This window comes from Cupressus sempervirens, chromosome 11 (genome assembly GCF_028749045.1).
Source record: "Cupressus sempervirens isolate cs-2001-9-10 chromosome 11, ASM2874904v1, whole genome shotgun sequence".
Taxonomy (NCBI): Eukaryota; Viridiplantae; Streptophyta; class Pinopsida; order Cupressales; family Cupressaceae; genus Cupressus; species Cupressus sempervirens.
In genome coordinates, this window is record NC_143128.1 from 653145917 (window position 1) to 653164046 (window position 18130).

Here is an 18130-nt window from a genome sequence, read left to right on the forward strand (position 1 = left end):
CTTCCTGCCACATATACAAGTAACGAACAGTGACAATGAAGAGGAGGAAATAATTAGAGAAGATTAGTTGACACGTGATCTGGTGACGACCTGGGAAATTTCTGTTGACCAGTACGTGCAAAGGGAAGCCCATGGGAGAGCAGTTCTGGAGAGCACGGTATGAGAGGAACTTTCGGTACCACCAATGGTGTACGATCTACTTGGACAAATCCTCGACTGTTGGCAAGAAACTTGATACACGTGGAGGAAGAAAGAGCAAAAACAGAAAGAGAACGAAGAAGGCAACAAGTGCTCCAACAGTTCGTCGAAAGGACACGGCAATGGGAATTGGAGGAGCGTGATAATTCAATTCATCATTAAAACTACGTAAAGTTGACAATAAAGAAGGAATCTTGAGGTTGTCTCATTTGATCACACAGATCATCTACAATTTTTAGGATGAGCATTCTTATTCAAGAGAGTTGGAGATTTGGTTTTTCACCTTGAAACTTTGAGTGCTTGATTCTGCTTCTTAGAGTGGAACAAAACTCTCAAATTGTGATAGTGCTATTAGGATTCATCTATGTAGTTTTTGAGTTGAACTTATTTTTCCAAGTTTCATAAGTAATGGTTTATAAGAACTCATCTCTCATGAAAATGAATTAAACACTTTCCATTCATTGCATCTAGGTGATGCAGATAGAGGTGAAGCACTGGGACTTCCTGGGAGGTCACACATCCTAGTATTACAGATAAAGCACACTTAACCATTGAGTTTCCTCCAAGGTTAAGGCCACTTTGCTTGGAACCCCTTTTGCAAAACAAAATCCCTTAAATCTCATCAATTGATGAGTAGGAGAATTCATTTTTCAGAATTATCCGAGGTTCCTTTTATTATATATACTCAATGAACAATTAAATATAAAGTTGGTATGTACATGTATGTGTAGTGATATATGCACATGTTTATACCAAAACAACTTTATATATGTTGAACATAGAGACTGGATTGCATGACTTATTTAATAGAATTTTGAGTAAAGTAATAAATATCTAGCAATTTGATTAATTGTAAGAATTTATATATCATAATTGACAAACCTAAAATAATTATAATGATTATTGTAGGGCTCTTTGCTCTCTCCACAATAGATAATGCAAAACTTTGTTACCCTGGTCTTTTAAATCATATTGCAGCAAATAAATGAGGCAGGTTTGTTACAGTCCTCGTTTGTTTCATATTGCAACAATTTAAATACTTGAAATTTATACAAACAAAATCAATGTAAAAATTAAATAGTGTCAATCAAGCTATACAATATATTAAATGTGGATCTTGCAAACAGTGACATGTTATGATGGTTGAGTTGATGTGTTGTTGTCCTTTCCATGAAGGTTCAAATCCCATTGGGGATGAGCTCCCACACTTGTAGCCTCACCGGTTCATAGCTCTGGGTTAAAGTGTCTACTCCGCACTCTTTAAAAAATATATATTAAATATAGAAAGAGAGGAAAATTGTGTTTGCAATTACCTATCTCCCATTCTACTTCTCAATTCTGCAACACTTTAGGGCTTTGGAAAACTTTCGACTGAACTTTCCCAGCTGTGTTTTGTGTGTCGCATAGTGATTTTCTAGAGAATCATGACATGCTTTTGCAGGGTTTTCCTGTCAGTGTGTCTTTGAGAGTTTCCACCAGTTTCCTGATTTTTTTTTTTGCTGATTAACCATTACTTGTTGCCAATTAATTTCCAAATAAAGTGCAAAAAGAATTTTCAAAGTTATTGATCAAAAGATCTTTATTTTTTGGGGAATCAATCACTGCACATGCGGACTCCCATTTAATCAGGTATAATCATGATTGTTTTTGTTTTTTGTTTGCTTCTATGCTATTAGTATATATTAATAGTCAATATTATTTAAAAATTTGAAACTACTTTATAATATAAATTACAAACTATAGGGGTTCACTGCTTTACTGTTAAAGGGCAAACTATAAGAGTGCATAATAATTATAATTTCAAAATTAGTGTATAATATTAATTACATAGTTGATCTCGTCACAATCTATAGGGTAGTGCAAAGAGCTCAAGTCATATTGAATCAACAATTTAAAACAAATTCATTAGCTGCTTGGACACTATCTCAGATGCCCCCGACAGTTTAGGATGATTGAGGCCCTTTCAGATTTCATTGATAACTGCCATTACTCCTCTCGTTCTTCCGATTAGGGTTTTCCAGTGGTCGGAGAAAAAACTTTAGATGGTCTTCTGATCATTGATAGTCTAGATTGTCTCATACCTTGTAAGATGTGTAATTGCAAAAGGGTATTTTGGAGTTACAGCTGTTTGGAGGATTCTACACATGCTCGAAAAACTATGTGAAATGATAAATGATACATGCATTGTCTTTGCAAATGGAAGGGTCATAAGTTTTGAACCCCTACTTCCCGTTATCTAAACTCCTATGGATGGGCATAAAAGCTGAGTATGTCTATGTATCTTGGTGGTAGAAGTTAGAATAAGTTCTATTTTGTTTAGAAAAAGTGCAAATTATTATTTTTTGAGTGAGACTCCAGATTATTGATTTTAATTTAAATATCAAGAATATGTAGCTTAACAGGTTTATGCATAGTTCTTATTCTTAGTGTTGATCTTTTTAATTTAAAATGCCTTTGCCCAGCAGCATGATACATAACATATACTTAATGAATCTCTTGAATCAAGCTGTGATGTCTAAAACATTCTTTTTTAATGCTTCTTATTATTTTTCACCCTCCAGAATGCTTAACAAAATATTTCTAAAATATTCTTTTCTCCAATTAACTTGAGATTTATCTAATGAAATTTCTAGTAATCACTAGAATATCCTTCGAGTGCATAGCTTATTTTAGTTCTCAATGATCAAACACATTCAAGAACCCAGTTACATTAATTTTTTTTGTTGAAATTCTATAGCTTCGAGCATACTTATGCAAATTACTGAAATTAATAATTTGTCAAAGGACTTCATGCAACTGTAAATAATTTTGGTTTTCCCCCCTTACAACAGGGTTAGTTGGACTCCTTGCTTTATGTTGAAGCGGTACATTCTGATAGGAATTCGCTCTGGACCTTATGAACCATTTATTGCAGATTCTGTGGACTTTGTAGTTAATCAGGTACATACAAATCTATCTTGGTTATTATCTTTGTTTTTGCATTAGCAGTCCTCTCATGTTATCAGTAGATTCAGTACAGTAGAGGAATAATTTAGGGGTTACAACATTAAGCATTTTAAGGACTATTAAAATTCACTGCCCCATTTCTTTCACATTTTTTGGGGGATGAGCAAATACATGTTGAAGAAAAGCTTCAACTTTTTCATGATAATACAACAATAGTAAACATCTAGCCAGCAGTTACAATTTCACTTAAAATTAACAGTTTGATTCACACAAATATTAGTCAGAGGGGGTGTTAAAGGAAAGACCAAGAATCTGTGGAAATGTTGAAGAAAATGGAAAAGGAGATGAAATGTGATGGTGCAAGGAAAGTATGGACATGACACAGTCTATGAAATAGATATACTAGAGTAACGAGTGCATTGTTAGGCCTTTTGAGATTGGTGACAAACTTTATATGGTGATAAGCTAAATTGTTACTTTCCATTAATATTCAAGGATCATTTGTAATTGTAGACAATTTTGATGATGGTATTCATAAATTTAAATTTAACCATAGTTACACCGCCCTGAGGGGACAAGTTTACGAGACGGGGGGACAGAGGGGCCTTGATTTGAGGATGGGGGGGAATGTCGGAAGGACGACGGCAGGGGACAGGGGGGTGGCGAGGGGAGCAGGGGTGTATATACTATACATTTGGTACTTAAAATGCTAGTTATGAAAAGATGTACTACAATTATACAATATAACTTGATATAATCATATAAAGATGTAAAAAATAGTAAACTTAAACAAAAAAAATTTAAAATTTAACATTGCATTGAAGTTTTGAACTGGAACATCATGATTCATGATCAAATGACAAACAAAAAATGAACATTGACATTGAACATCAACAAATATTAGTCTATATATCAGTCTTCAGATCAATAGTATGAGTATCTAGATTCTACTATCTAAAAGTAATCAATGATCATATGAGTAATGACATAAAGATGATTACAATAAGTATCACGTGCCATGAATCATGATATCTAAATAAGTATATAATATTATAATGCAAACAAAAACTACAAGTCTCCCTGCACCCACAATAAAGGAGACTCCATCGCGTCCCCCCGCACCGACACATGAGACGTCTCACCGTGCAGAGGTGGCACCCTAAGTGGTGCCGCCCAAAACTACCTTCTTGTGTGAAAATGCAAATTTTATTCGATAATCTTAGAATCCATAATCTCAATTTTTGTAGGGAACAGAGTAGGAAGTTTGAGCTAGCATCTGGATTCTATATCATGGGTTCTTGGAGATGAGAAAGAGAGAGAGAGTATGGAGTATCTAGCTCAAATGTGGTGGAATTAGTGTAACTAGCTTAAACATCCAAACTAGGAATAATCCTTACATTCATTGGAGAACAATCAATTAGGCCCAACTTAAATCCTCAAGGAGATTTAGACAATTGGTGATTAGTAATTCTTTTTTTTTGATATGATTAGATATGGTAATGATAAGAAATGATGCAAGAACTACATATAATGCTAGGCAATTGTCAAGAATCAATATTAAGCATAAACAAATAGAATCAATCAAAAGAATCAACTTTTTAAGTACACATCTTGAAATGAGGTATGAAGGGAACCTGCCACTGAAATCTAAGGCTGAAAGTGTTTGTCAAGTGTGCTAGGTGCCCTAGACTTGGTGCCTCTGTCAGATAAAAAAACAGATTCTGAATGTGGATGGCCTACAGATCATTCCCTCCAAAACTCAGCCAATTTTTTTGGCCATGTGTGATAATTTTATCATCCCAGGGCTTTTCACTTGTTCAAATTCTGGAACTGTATGTGTGATTCTACATTCTGCGACTTCTGCTTATTGTATATGTAGCCCGCACATAAAAAAGAGGGGAAAGTGTTGTGTTGTATAAGAGCTTGGGTGGTTCAAACCTTGGGCAGGAATTAACCTCCACTATTCAAAATAAATACTTGTCTATTTATATTGTGCAGATAAATCTCAGAAATTATAAACAAGCTGTAAAAGACGATTGTAATGTTCTTAGAGTTGGTGCTTTAAGAAATTCAGAGTTGGTGCTCAGTTCATTGTATTGTTGTTGTGGAAGAGTTGGTGCTCTTATTAGGAATTTGGCGATTCCTTGGGTTGGTGCCCTAAAAACTTTTAAATTCTTCAATCACGAGGCTAGATTGGGACAATAGATTGTGGCAGTATTTCTCTCTGATTTTCCCATCCCAGGTTTCCAGGTAATCTTGTGCATTGTTCTTGTGTTATTGTATTGCTTTTGATTTCAGTTTCATTAACTTTCAGTTTAAAGTAAAACAAGTTTAAATTTTTATCAAGGTTCAAAAGTTTGTATCTGCAACTTATTCAAACCCCTCCACCTGTCGCCCCCTCCCCCCTTCCCCATTGGTAGTAAAATTTTGTTCATCAGATATGTGTTAAATAAGGGAGAGTAAAACAAGTTTAGCAAGGTGTGTATGCTAGTTCACTCACGCTAAGGAGGATTACATAGAAAAAATATTTGTTCGCTAAACAATTTGAACATACTATTAGAATAATAAAGAAAAACTATTTGTTCGTGAAAAAAATTGAACATACTATTAGAATAATATTGTATTACTTACCTTACAACTGTCATTTGGGACACCTAATGTATCTTCAGTAAGATAGTTTAGTATCTATCTACTTTCACTTTCAGTTGATTGTTTCACATAAAAACTTCGCCTTTGTATTTCCTTATTTAAGGAGATTTGTATCTTTGTAATTACACTCTTCGTTAATGATTGTTTGTTTTACAAACATCATCTTTTTATTTCCTTATTTAAGGAGCCTTCATCTTCTATGTAACTACTAATTCAATCAAACACCATAGGATTTTAAGGAATATTTAATTTGGAGTATTTATCTTTGGAATTAAATTCTACACGTTTTTTAACACTTTTTAATGAAAAATTGTGAAGAAGGGTTTTCAGTTTGCAATGTCACGGAGTTTTGATTTTTTCTTGTGAAAAATTTCTAGAGTTTTTTGTCGATTAATTTTTTACCAAAAATGGTGGGCATCGGTTTTTTCATTTTTTACCAAATTTTTCTCACAAAAATTAGTGGATTCTCTCTTTGTAAAAGGGTTTTGTGGTTTTTTCGTAAGGGTTATCTTGAGTTTTCCCATAGAAATTGTGATTTTTGTAAATATAGTTTGCTTTATTTTCCCCCAAAATCATGGTTTTCTTTGTTGTAGGGTTGGTGGTTTTTGATGATCTTTTTGAAATCATGGGGCTTCTTTTCTTTTTTCACAAAATGAAGGTTTTTAACTTTTTTTTTTCACAAATTTGTGCCTTTCTGTCATGGACAAAACATTTTGTCATTTTTTTGAAAACAACTGCTCTCTTGCAAAGTGCTCAGGGTCATACGCTATTTTTCATGGGTGAATGTTCTTGAAAATATATTGGATTTTTCTTGTGTTCGTGGGTGTTGCTGTTTTTGACAATTTTGGGCATAATCATTGTTTTCCAAAATTTTGAATTTTTTTGAAGGCGATCTCAATCTCTCTAGACAAAGGTAGCAATAGCTTTATTACCTAACACATCAAGTTGGAAGGATTATGGTAAACTCTAAGTTGCCGATTCGGGTTCGGGGACGGATTCGAGTTTGTGGGTTCGGAAATTTTTTTTCTTCCCATTTGGGTTCGTGGGTGGGTTCATGAGTATATCTATACACACACACACACAAGAGAAACATGCATAGTTGCAAAACAAAGTCATTTCACAATATGAACAATTGTTGCTTGATCATTGATCAATGCCAAATGTCAACGATAAACATTAAATACTCGCTCATTAATTTATCTTCATGATTGTAAAGAAAATTATATATTTCATTACTGAATTGCAAAACATAGACTAGTTCATCAAATAATACATTGAATTACTAAATTGCAAAACAAAGACTAGTTAATCAAACAATAAAGTTTGAAACATGATGATAGATGACAAGTGTTTAGTAGTTTATCAATAATCATAGTATCAAATGCCCTTCAAGAGTCAAATAGATCATCATAAAATGTGGGATCAATAGCTTCACCCCCAACTGCAACTATATCTAGATCCTCATCATTGGAAACCTAACTGGTTCCACTAGTCCCATATGTTGCTATATCATCCTCCTCCTCAACATAAGAGATTAGATGAGTGAAATGTTTGTTATTAAGTTCCTTTTAGAGTTACATGAGAAAACAATTTAAAAAACACTCTTTAAACTTGTTTTGGCCTCGGATTCGCTGCAGGTTTGTTCGGGTTCGCTCCAGCAAGAACCTAGACGAACCCATAGTCCAAACTAAGGACCCTGCCTGGATCCGCAGCGAATCTGGGGGCAAATCCGGACCCAAATCCAGCTTCTTAGGCTAAACTTGGTCATTTTTAAATATTTTGTAGCACCAGGGAGGGTCTCAGTAGTAGGCTTCTATCACAAAGTGTTATGATGAGAAAGGGTTAACTTTCCATTCGTTCATGGTAAAATGGCCTGCATATTTAATATTCAATAGGGTGGGTAGTTAATAGACTAACCATTAAGGGAGGCTATTAGAATAATATTGTATTATTTACCTCATAATGGTCTTTTAAGTCACATAAGGTATCTCTAGTTATAGAGTTTAGTATATTTCCATTTTTCCTCTCAGATAATAATTGTTTATTTTAGAAACATCGTCATTTAATTTCCTTATTTAAGGATACTTTGTCTACTATGTAATTGCTCATTCAATCAATAGATTATCATTTCACATACAATTGCAATAGGGTGCTATAGTGGCACCATATACAAGGGTTATATAACAAAATCTCAGTTTGATAGGCAATCTGAAAAAGTGATTGCGAAATGAGTGCTACATTGTGCACCAAACACAAAAATAGCCAAAAAAAACTTCTGCTTGCTAGGTAGTACGAAAATGTGACTACGAAATGGGTAAATATAGTATGCACCGAGTACAAAGATAATGAAATAAAACCTCACTTTGGCAAGTAATCTGAAAATGTGATTGTGAAATTGGTGCTATAACATGCACCAACGAAAAATAACAAGGAGGCCTTAACTGGGCCTGCTTAAGATGTCAAAACATACCAGATATCACTGAGTACTAATACATATTGCTAGTTTTTTACAAATATGATGTTATGGTTTTCGTTTTATTGATGCTTGTCAAATCTCCTCCTTAATATCTCCTTTGAGTGTACGGAGTCACACCCTTTCATTTTTTAATGCCCTTATGAAAGGTTCACATCCTTTGGCTAGGAAAAGATACACATGTTTGACGACAACTATTGCCCCTTTCACTCCTTATTTTATCTTCACCTATCTCTCAATTATCATGTTTGTCTTTACTACTTTTCAAATCTGCACAGATTCCTTTTTTATTTTCTTCTTTCCTTCTGAATTCATCTTTTGAGATCTGCATATCCTCTTCTTATTTTCGTCTTTCCTTTTGAATTCCTATCTCAGATCCCTCCTTACACTTATGTTCTAAATGTGCTCTAGATATGTGCTACTTCATTCGGTCCTTCTTCTCCTTTGTATCTTCCCATGCAATGGAGAGGTCACACTTCTTCATTATGTATGCCTTTTAGCAAGAGTCACAACCGTTCATAGTTGACTGTCTTTCAAAGAGTCATAACCCTTCATAATCATAACCCTTTTGAAGAGTCACAAGCTTCATAATTACATCCGTTTAAAGAGTCAAAACCTTATCAAAGAGTCACAACCCTTATAAATAGTCACAACCCACATTTTTGAAAGTCTCTTCCTTAATTTCTTGCCGTTCCTTTCCCCTAATACCTCCTTAATTCTTATACTCCACTCTTTGTTCCTCTTTCCCCTTTTTGTCCATCGGAGTTCTCATCTCTCCCTTTTATACTTCTCATTGAGGGAAATGCAACTTTTCTATTCATGGCTTTTAACCTTTTGTTTAACTTAACTAATATTTAGTTATTTTTAATATTATTCTTTAATATTTTTAATTTAGTTCGTTTTCTTTATTATTGAATCCTTTTTGAAGAAGGGGACATGACCCAAACTCTCCCAAGTGGAAGTGGAGAACAATTGAACTATCCCCAGAGGATCTCCCACAATTGGCTGCACTGAAATCTGCAAGTGTTCAAAATCAAATTGCCCCGAGATTGAGGTCAACATAAACAATGTGAAAAAGCTAGGACATTAGTAATCAATTTGAAACCACGCTAGATACATAGAACTCATAAATATGGGAGTAATTAAAAACCCATCTCCTATGATCAGATCGCCTCTACCACTAGTCCTCAACCAATAATTACTCCTTTGTTGGACTAACAAAACTGCCCTGCTCATTTGCAAATTGAAATTTGAACTCATATGTAATCGCCTCTACCACTAGTCCTCAACCAAGAATTTCTCCTTTGTTGGACTAACGAAACTGCCCTGGTCATTTGCAAATTGAAATTTGAACTCATATGTAATCTTATCGTAGAGTGGACAATGGTGCTAATTCATTATTACAACCCCAAGCCTCTGAAATATGAACCTTAGTGTAAAGAGGTTTGCTGTCCTGAACCAACTCCAAATGTAAAATGTTAAAGATTACAACACAAAGCTTATTAGGGTGAACTTCATGAGTTTGGAAGATCTGAAATAAATAAGGAATAATGTTGTAGGACTGTAATCTATGAAGTACAACCTGATTTAAGTACTCTAAACAGAGTACAACAACAGTACCAATGAATTCTCCAAGTATTGGAATGTTCAAAAATAACTTGGAAGTGCCTAGAAAATGCCTCTAATAGTTGAAAATCTCTACTTCCTTGTCCAAAGAAATTGCACCAAATTCCCTGAATGAGAACAGCCACAAACTGAAGAAACTGATCTGCAACTCCATAGAAAGTTCCAAACTGAAAATGTGTTCTATTAATTGTCTAAGAATGCTTTGAAGAGTGACCATACTGTGAATGCACATATCTCCACCTAAAATATCTCTCCAATTTATTTACAAACAGACAAATGAAATTGCAAAATGGCTGATAAGAAATTGATTAGCACTATCAGTTCTGAAATTTAGATCGTTATCTGTCCAAAATGTTAAAGTTGTAGCTTCAGTCGTATTGATTCGATTTGATATACATTATTGTTATTGGTAATCATCATTTCCTTATATACTTATCCATGTTAATAATATATATATATATATATATATATATATATATATATATATTGTTATACATATTATTATTCATGTTAATATAACATTATTTAAATGATGATTACACCATAGAGACATGTCTCCTCTCATATTTATATAAGATCCAAATCTGCATTTGGACATCATCAATAACAGTGGCTATGATTCTACATTTGCAGAAACGATCCTAGAAATTTACATGGTATCAGACCAGGTTTGCAAACGTAGTTACAATTAGCAATCAATAAATGGTACACAATTCATTAGAGATGGAGGATTTCTCATATATAATTGATTATAAATTAAAATTTGCTGCACGATGGGAAGCTTCCAGTTATGGAGGCAGAATGATGGGCATGACTGATATTTGGGGGACCTACGTAGAGGAATCACTTGGTCTTTGGGATAATGGGCGTACATAACTTTGTTTGGAGGAGTTCCAAGGTCATTTTTTTTGTGACATGAGGCTTGCTCTCGGTGCCAACGGAGCACTTGGTGACAGGCTTTTGTATGTATCTGTGTGCCCTCATTGTGACCACATTCTCTACATCTTTGTTGGCTAGTTAAATTCACTACAAATGATGTCATCCCTTGTAAATGATGTTGTCGGCTTTTGTTTTGAATTGAATGACTACCATTTGCATTCATGCAAAATTTATTATATAAACAAGACTTCTCATTGGTCAAACCATGATGGAAGAACTGACACCTGTAGTACTTCACGTTAGAGGAATGAATTGTCCATTAAAATAGAAAGCAAACCCATTGCTAATCGAGAAGAAAAGAGGTAAAAGATAAAATCGTATGTGGAAGCGAGACCCACTATCGACAAAGACATGGAACTTGCAAAAATAATCATAAGAGGAGCAGTAAATAAGTTACATGTGGCAGTCGATATAGATATGGAAAGGGGTAGCTTATCAGATCAATGCCTAACAATACATTTTGTGGGAGAGATAAATCTACAGACATGGTCATTGGAAGAACCTCTACCTCATCGACACGAGAAGTGGATGATGTGTGCTTCGAGTAATTACTGAAGGTTATAATATTGAACCCTTTAGTTTATCGGGTATGGTAGACATCATTGAAGAAGTGAATAGAAAGAGGTCAACAATATTGAGAGATGAGGGATATATGCAGTTTTGATGAACTTGCAAATGATGTCCATATGAAGCACTATGAGAGATATAAGGACCAGAAAACAAGTAAATTTGAATGGAGAACATGTCCACATAAGGAAAACAATAAGGGAGCCACATCTAAACAAAATATATTAAATGAAAATGAATATAAAACAATACTTATCGAACAGAAAAAAAAATCGAATGGTAAAAAAAGTTACAAATAAAACACAAATTAAAGAAGACAATATACCGGTTGGGTTGACTCATTTCAATTGCAAACATTAGTAACAAATAACTTCACATGGACACCATCACCTTGTACCATTAACAAATAAATCCATGTGAACACAATTTAAAAAGATAGGGAATGAAAGGCAAGTCCAATGCAATTTATAGAAAGTCAAATGCAAAAACAATAAATAGAAAATTGGTAAGTCATGTTAATAGGAATAAAAGCCGAAATAGTAGGGAAGATGATTAATGTCATCTTAGTATAACTTGTAGACTATAAGAAATTGAGAAATAGTTGTAATTATTAGTGGTATAGATTCTAAGGCATTTTTGTTATTTATTAGACTTTTTAATGCTATTATAGTATGACAAACATTTAGAGATAACTAAGTTAAGAATCTAGTGGCATGTCATTGAAATAATAATTATAATATGTTTATAATATGAAACATATATATATTTTAGAATTATAAATTATGAAGGAATTAAAACTATATTTGTTTTATATGAAGTCTCTTTCAAAATGAAGCTATTACAAGGAGAAAGTATTAAAAAAGGGAGAAAGATTATTGTCTTAAAACCCTTAACATAGTGAATGAAATGTGTTTGGACTATCATAGAAGAGATTAAAAATGTCCTACGTTGAACCAAGACACCAAGCACATGGGTTGTCATTAATCGAGGAAGGTAACTGCACTATATTTAACTACATTCATGATTTTCCCGGTCAGGTGGATGAACAAAGGTGGGCCAGAAGGCAAAGGCAATCAGACCATTTGGAAACTTGATGTCATAACTTCTACCACTGTGGAAAGACCAAAGCAAATTAAAAAAGGGGTACAGGTAGCACGACCCCACCATATCATACAAAATGATGACAACATATTATAAAGGTTTCCTTACATCATCATGAATCTTGAATAGTCCATCACATATAAAGAAATGATCCACGTGGATTGCCAGTGGACTCCATATTTGGTACTCAATGCGAAGACCAAGCAAAGATTGATGGGGTAGAGTCTGAAACATATAAAAGTGCAAAGGGAATATCATTGACATGTCATACTCTACCCTAATCTACGTGCAACCAAGTTATAAGGTAAGTGTAACTAAGGGAAGTATGTATGGTGTAATACGAAAAGTTTTCACTTCATTGTTTAAGTACTTTGCATTCTTAATATGTAATAAGGGGTGATATAATAACCTTGCAAATAGTATATAAAAAAACATAAGATATGTTTTATTGATAATTGTATAAAGATTTACTCATTTTTAATATGATATGATTATACTTGATAATAAAATGAAGAAATAATATACTGAAAACATAGATTAAAATATACATATATTCAATATTTAATCTATGCATATATTCAATATATTCAATATATATATAATTAGAACATTATGAATTTTCATTTTATAAATGAGAAATTATTTTCTCTCAATTGTAGATTATTGAATATGAATCTATGTCAATATAATTGAGAATTATAATGTGAATCATGAGAAATATACTTATGTTACTATTAGTAACAAACATGAGTTAAACTACTAACATTCCTATTTAAATTATAAGTATTGTTTGCCTTGATTTTCTTCCTTCGAAAATATTATTGCAAGAAGAGGTAGATTGAGATTCAGAGGGAGCCTAGCATTTCATTTGAGACAACTTTTAAAAAGAGGGAGCAAATAGAGGATATGATTTAGTCAACCTTCAATGATCTTGGTCCTATTGATTCAAAGGGAGTAAGCCATGTTGAGATGGAGTCTCCAAAGATCAATAAATTGTAGCAGTCAAGAGGATTGTGATTCATGAATATACCTCGTGACTATGTGATTTTAATGGGCCTACCCCCAGTGTACATCATGAGGAAGTGACAACTTCAACATGATATCACTTACCTTTGTTAATGATCTCTAAAACTTAACATATACGATCTCCTTAAAACCAAGGCAAAACCCTATCAAAGTGAAAGGTGAGAAATATTCTACAAGAAAACTACAAGGATCATTCATGGAAGCAAAACTTCATTCCTCAAGACAAATTGAATAGAACAAAATTATCTCTCATGAAAACTAAGTATCACTAAATAGATACTATCACCCAACAATGTTGATGGAATGAGTGAGAATTTTACATTGAGGGGTGAGGGGGAATAATAACCAATGTTTCATTTCCATTGGTTGACAAATGTTTATACAGAGACATCATCTTGATTGATACATATGGACTGTCATTGGAGCAACTTGTTGGAAATATTCAAGACTAGCTAGGTTACTGAGAGGGGAGGGGTGAATCAGTAACCTCAAAAACTTTACCAAATTCAGATCTTAATTGTAATAATTCAATTACCATTTAGTTCATCAAATCATATCTAACTGTATGCATGAGAAACTGAAAACATAAAACATTCATAACACTTGAACACAATAATTTGGTGACCCAGAAACCTTCCAAATAGAAAGTAAAACTGGGGTGGGGATGATACCCACAAAACTTCAATACTACAGTATAAAGTTGGCCGGTTAAGACTTACATTGATCACTTCTGATGATTTGCCTTGTTAGGAGCAATTAGGACTGCTAGGTTCACCTTGTTAGAGGTTTTACAAACACACAATGAAGTGTGCACTCAGTGAAGAGATTTGAGAAAAGATTGTTAAGTCTACCTTGTTAAAGGATTTGGACTTGTTCACCTATTAGGATGAAGCAATAGATCTCTGACTTACAACTGAATTGCTAATAGAGATTCTTTGAAGTACTGATCACCTTTATGTGATAGATATGACTCTGCTGCTCCTTTACTGATATGGCCTTACAATACATGTTGTCTGCTCCTGATTCACATTTGCATGCCTTTTTTTCACATTGCTATTATACTTGGATATGAAACAATACATTACATATATATCAATCCAATTTACATAATTACAAAGTCGGCCATCATACAAGTTAACACCAATATTACAAAGTTGGCCCATATGTAGATACTCGGGTTTTGAAGACTGACTTGGTGAAGTTTTGATATTCGGTGTCCACTGTCATTACTCTGCATCGTCATGCACTCGGTAGAAGTAGAAGCTCGGTCCATACTAATCACCTTAGAGTAGTCTTGAACTCGGTCTGCATTGGTGACTCGGTAGATGCTGTGTAACTCAGTATAAACTGAATTACTTGTTTACCATAACTGCACTTGGTAAACACTAATCATCATACAACTCGGTTAACACTAACTTCCCTTTACATGAACTGCTAGCTCGGTGGAAACTGCAAAGCTTGGTAACCACTGAAGTGCTCGGGTTGAATTGTTGGACTTCACGTTGACTGAATACACTTGGTAACCACTGAAATGCTCGGTAGGAACTGTAGTGCTCGGTGGCTACTGAATTACATGTCAATCACTGTAGACTGTTCAATGAGCTCGGTAGCCATACAAAATCTGAATAAGTGTCATCACTGATAACAAACTTGACTAAATGTCAACAATCTCCCCCTTTGGCATTAGTGACAAAAACACTTATCAACCAAAACTTATATACATCACAATGTGATACTACCTCGGTATGGTATACTATTTTTTGAGATTTTTCAAAATTTGTCTTTGTAAGTATATATAGTATACTATATCTACAAATTCTCTGTTCTATACACTTTCTCCCTTTGCATGATTCTCCCCCATACAATATACATAGTATCTCGCTATACATAGCATAATAAGTGTCTCGCCCCATAAATAGCATACTAATTGTCTCTCCCCCTTTTTGACAATAATGCAAAGATTTATTCAAAACTTATTTATATGGAGACACCAAAATGAGAAAGAAAATCAGAATGTACCTCAAGTATAAGTGCTAGAGTTTTATCCCAGTTCTCTTGCAAAATCTTGCATGTATGAAGAGCAATTTGCACTTTTGCAGAGAGTTCTATCATGTGATCTGCAATGGAGAAGTTGTTGTCATGGATCAATGTTTTTGAATAAACAATATGCTTTTGCATTGTATCTGATGGAACCTCAAAATTTTTTGCAAAATTAGGGCCTCCATTTGTATACTATCTTTTCACTCAATTTTATCAGCCATACGTGTTGAATCATTATCATGTTGTCAAAGGGATTATGTGCTATTCTGTAGAAGAAAGTGTTAGCACTGTATATGACAGCTACAGTTATCTGCAATAATGATGACAGCATAATGATAAAAGCTTGAGTCTGAATTCTATTAATAAGAATCTTATAAAGCATTCTTGAGCAGAGTTCTAAAGATCACATGAGCAATTTACTAGGACACAATATCCATGGTTGTGAGATGACTGTTGTCATAGCTAATTGAAGAGGAAAATATAAGCAGGGTGAGTCAAAGACATGAAGATGAGAAATGCAAACACCAACGACCCTATAACAGTCCTCTCAAGGTTGATAGTGTATGAGGATTCAATCAGAACTGTACAAGTAATTACAGCAGGATGACATCTGGAAGTCTATATTCAGAAATAATGATACCTATTTCATCGCACAGTATGCTTAGAATATAAAAATTCAAACATAAATAATTATGTTGGATCAAATGAAGCTGTATACAGTGATTATGCTGTGGAAATAAAATGGGAGGTAATGTCTACCAAATTTGGACCAAAAAATCTCATCAGATGTCAATAAAAAACAGCATAGGTCCTAAAACTGAGGGAAAACCAAAAGATGGTGCAGATGCCGCTTGTGAGGTGAAATGGGTTGATTCCTGTAAGTCTTCATCTGATTTCTCAGACAGTCGTTTGACTTATGAGAGCACCTTTCACGGCATGCAGGAAATCGCTAATGTGTAGTGTGGGAGCTGTGTGTGTATTGATCGATAAGGTTTATCTGTTGCTGCCCCGGCTATGTTAGTGCAAGTAATTATGCACACCCAAAGAATTTGTATGATTCTCAGGATGAATCATGTGGCATCGAGGAGCATATGAGACCATTTATTAGCAGTGATTCTGGAGGTTTGGCAGATTTTTAACAAGCCATCTCAGCTATGGGTTCAATTCCACAAAAAGCTGCAATAATTGCACCAATCAACAGGTACAGAGTTTCAGCTGCTGGCAGTACATAGATGAAAAGAATGATCTACAGATGCAATTCAATGTTAACTAATTTGTCTTGGCAATGCTGCGAGAATAGGTAGTATGGGAACCAGAGGCAGTATAGCTGAAATAAAAATAGGAAATCGATAAAACAATGCCTGGATGTGGAGATCGCTAGATCCAGAATATACCAAAGAAATATGTATTATTTGAACAGTAATTGAAGTAACTGTCAGAATATGAAACAAGTTAGTATAGAATATGTAAGACCTGCTTTCCAATGTAGCCTCATTTACTATATGTATAAGAAGAGGTGTGGCAAGTATGGTCCAGATTCTGGAGATAGGTGTTTATATGAACTTACAGTTGCTGTTGCAGAACCATTCTTATCTTATTTTTGGCATCTGAGGTTTGATAACTTGTATTTAGTTGTGGGCAAAATAGAGTGCAGAATGGCATTTGACACCGATTAATAAAGATGAAAGGAGTTGTCAAAGGCATGTATTTGGCATGTATGAGAGATTATAGAGTGATGAAAATCTTTCACCCAGGTCTGCAAATGATCACATGGAAATGAAGTCACAGCCTTAAATAAATAAGTCAGTGGACATAACAGAGGTGGTTGATAATTTCAAATCTTTTTGTTTACTTCAGTTAGCGGCAGTTTCTGTATCGATATGTGGAAGCTCAAGTCTCTTTATTTTTCTTTTGCTCCTGTTACCATGAATATTTTAATGTGGAAATTTTGAAGGAAGCAACCGGACCTCAAGCCATAATGATTTAAAATGAAAGCTTTTTCATAAGACCTTGATACAGCTTCACGAATTACATCAAATGTATGGCAGTCTCCTTGATGTTGAGAAGTCTCTGAGCAGAAAATTTTAGAGCAGCACTAAGCAATATTGTGGGAAGAAATTGCCGGTACGAAGAGATGAAAAAACTAATTAGAATGGTTGAAAGACACGCGTAGCCTCATGGAGATCATTCCGTCATAAAAAAAGCGCATAGAAACCACAACGAAGGAGCATTCAAAGGACTCCTTGATAAAGAGTTGCAAAGATACTGATGTATTGACATTTTTCAGATGCAAATATCTGATGACATTCTGTGTTTTTACAGGTTTGAAGATTGCATAGCGGGAGAAGAAGCGATCAGTATATTGAATTCACAAACTGAGTAGAGGAGAGAAGGAACTCATCACGATAAGGAGGGCACGATAATTTTTCAGATGCCAGTTCAAAACACCTGCTTCAAGTCATGACCACGGAGGCTTTAGGATCTTGAATCTATGTTTAAACTAGAGTTTAATCAATAAAATCATTGCGTAGAAGATAGTTATAGGAAAATGAAATAAGTAGCGCC

The 18130-nt window shown here is 34.3% G+C and overlaps 1 protein-coding gene across 23 annotated transcripts in view; it reads left to right on the plus strand.

Moving 5' to 3' along the window:
* The window catches only part of LOC149531465 (uncharacterized), a 183313-nt gene that overhangs the window by 43968 nt on the left and 121215 nt on the right, over window positions 1-18130 (plus strand). For all 23 annotated transcript variants that reach the window (XR_016358326.1, XR_016358327.1, XR_016358328.1 and 20 more), the window contains one exon: window positions 3030-3138. Coding sequence is in view for 20 of the 23 variants with exons in the window: in XM_089807948.1 (XP_089664074.1) it covers window positions 3030-3138 (109 nt within the window). In the remaining 3 variants the exon portion in view is untranslated. The remainder of the gene's footprint in view (window positions 1-3029; window positions 3139-18130) is intronic.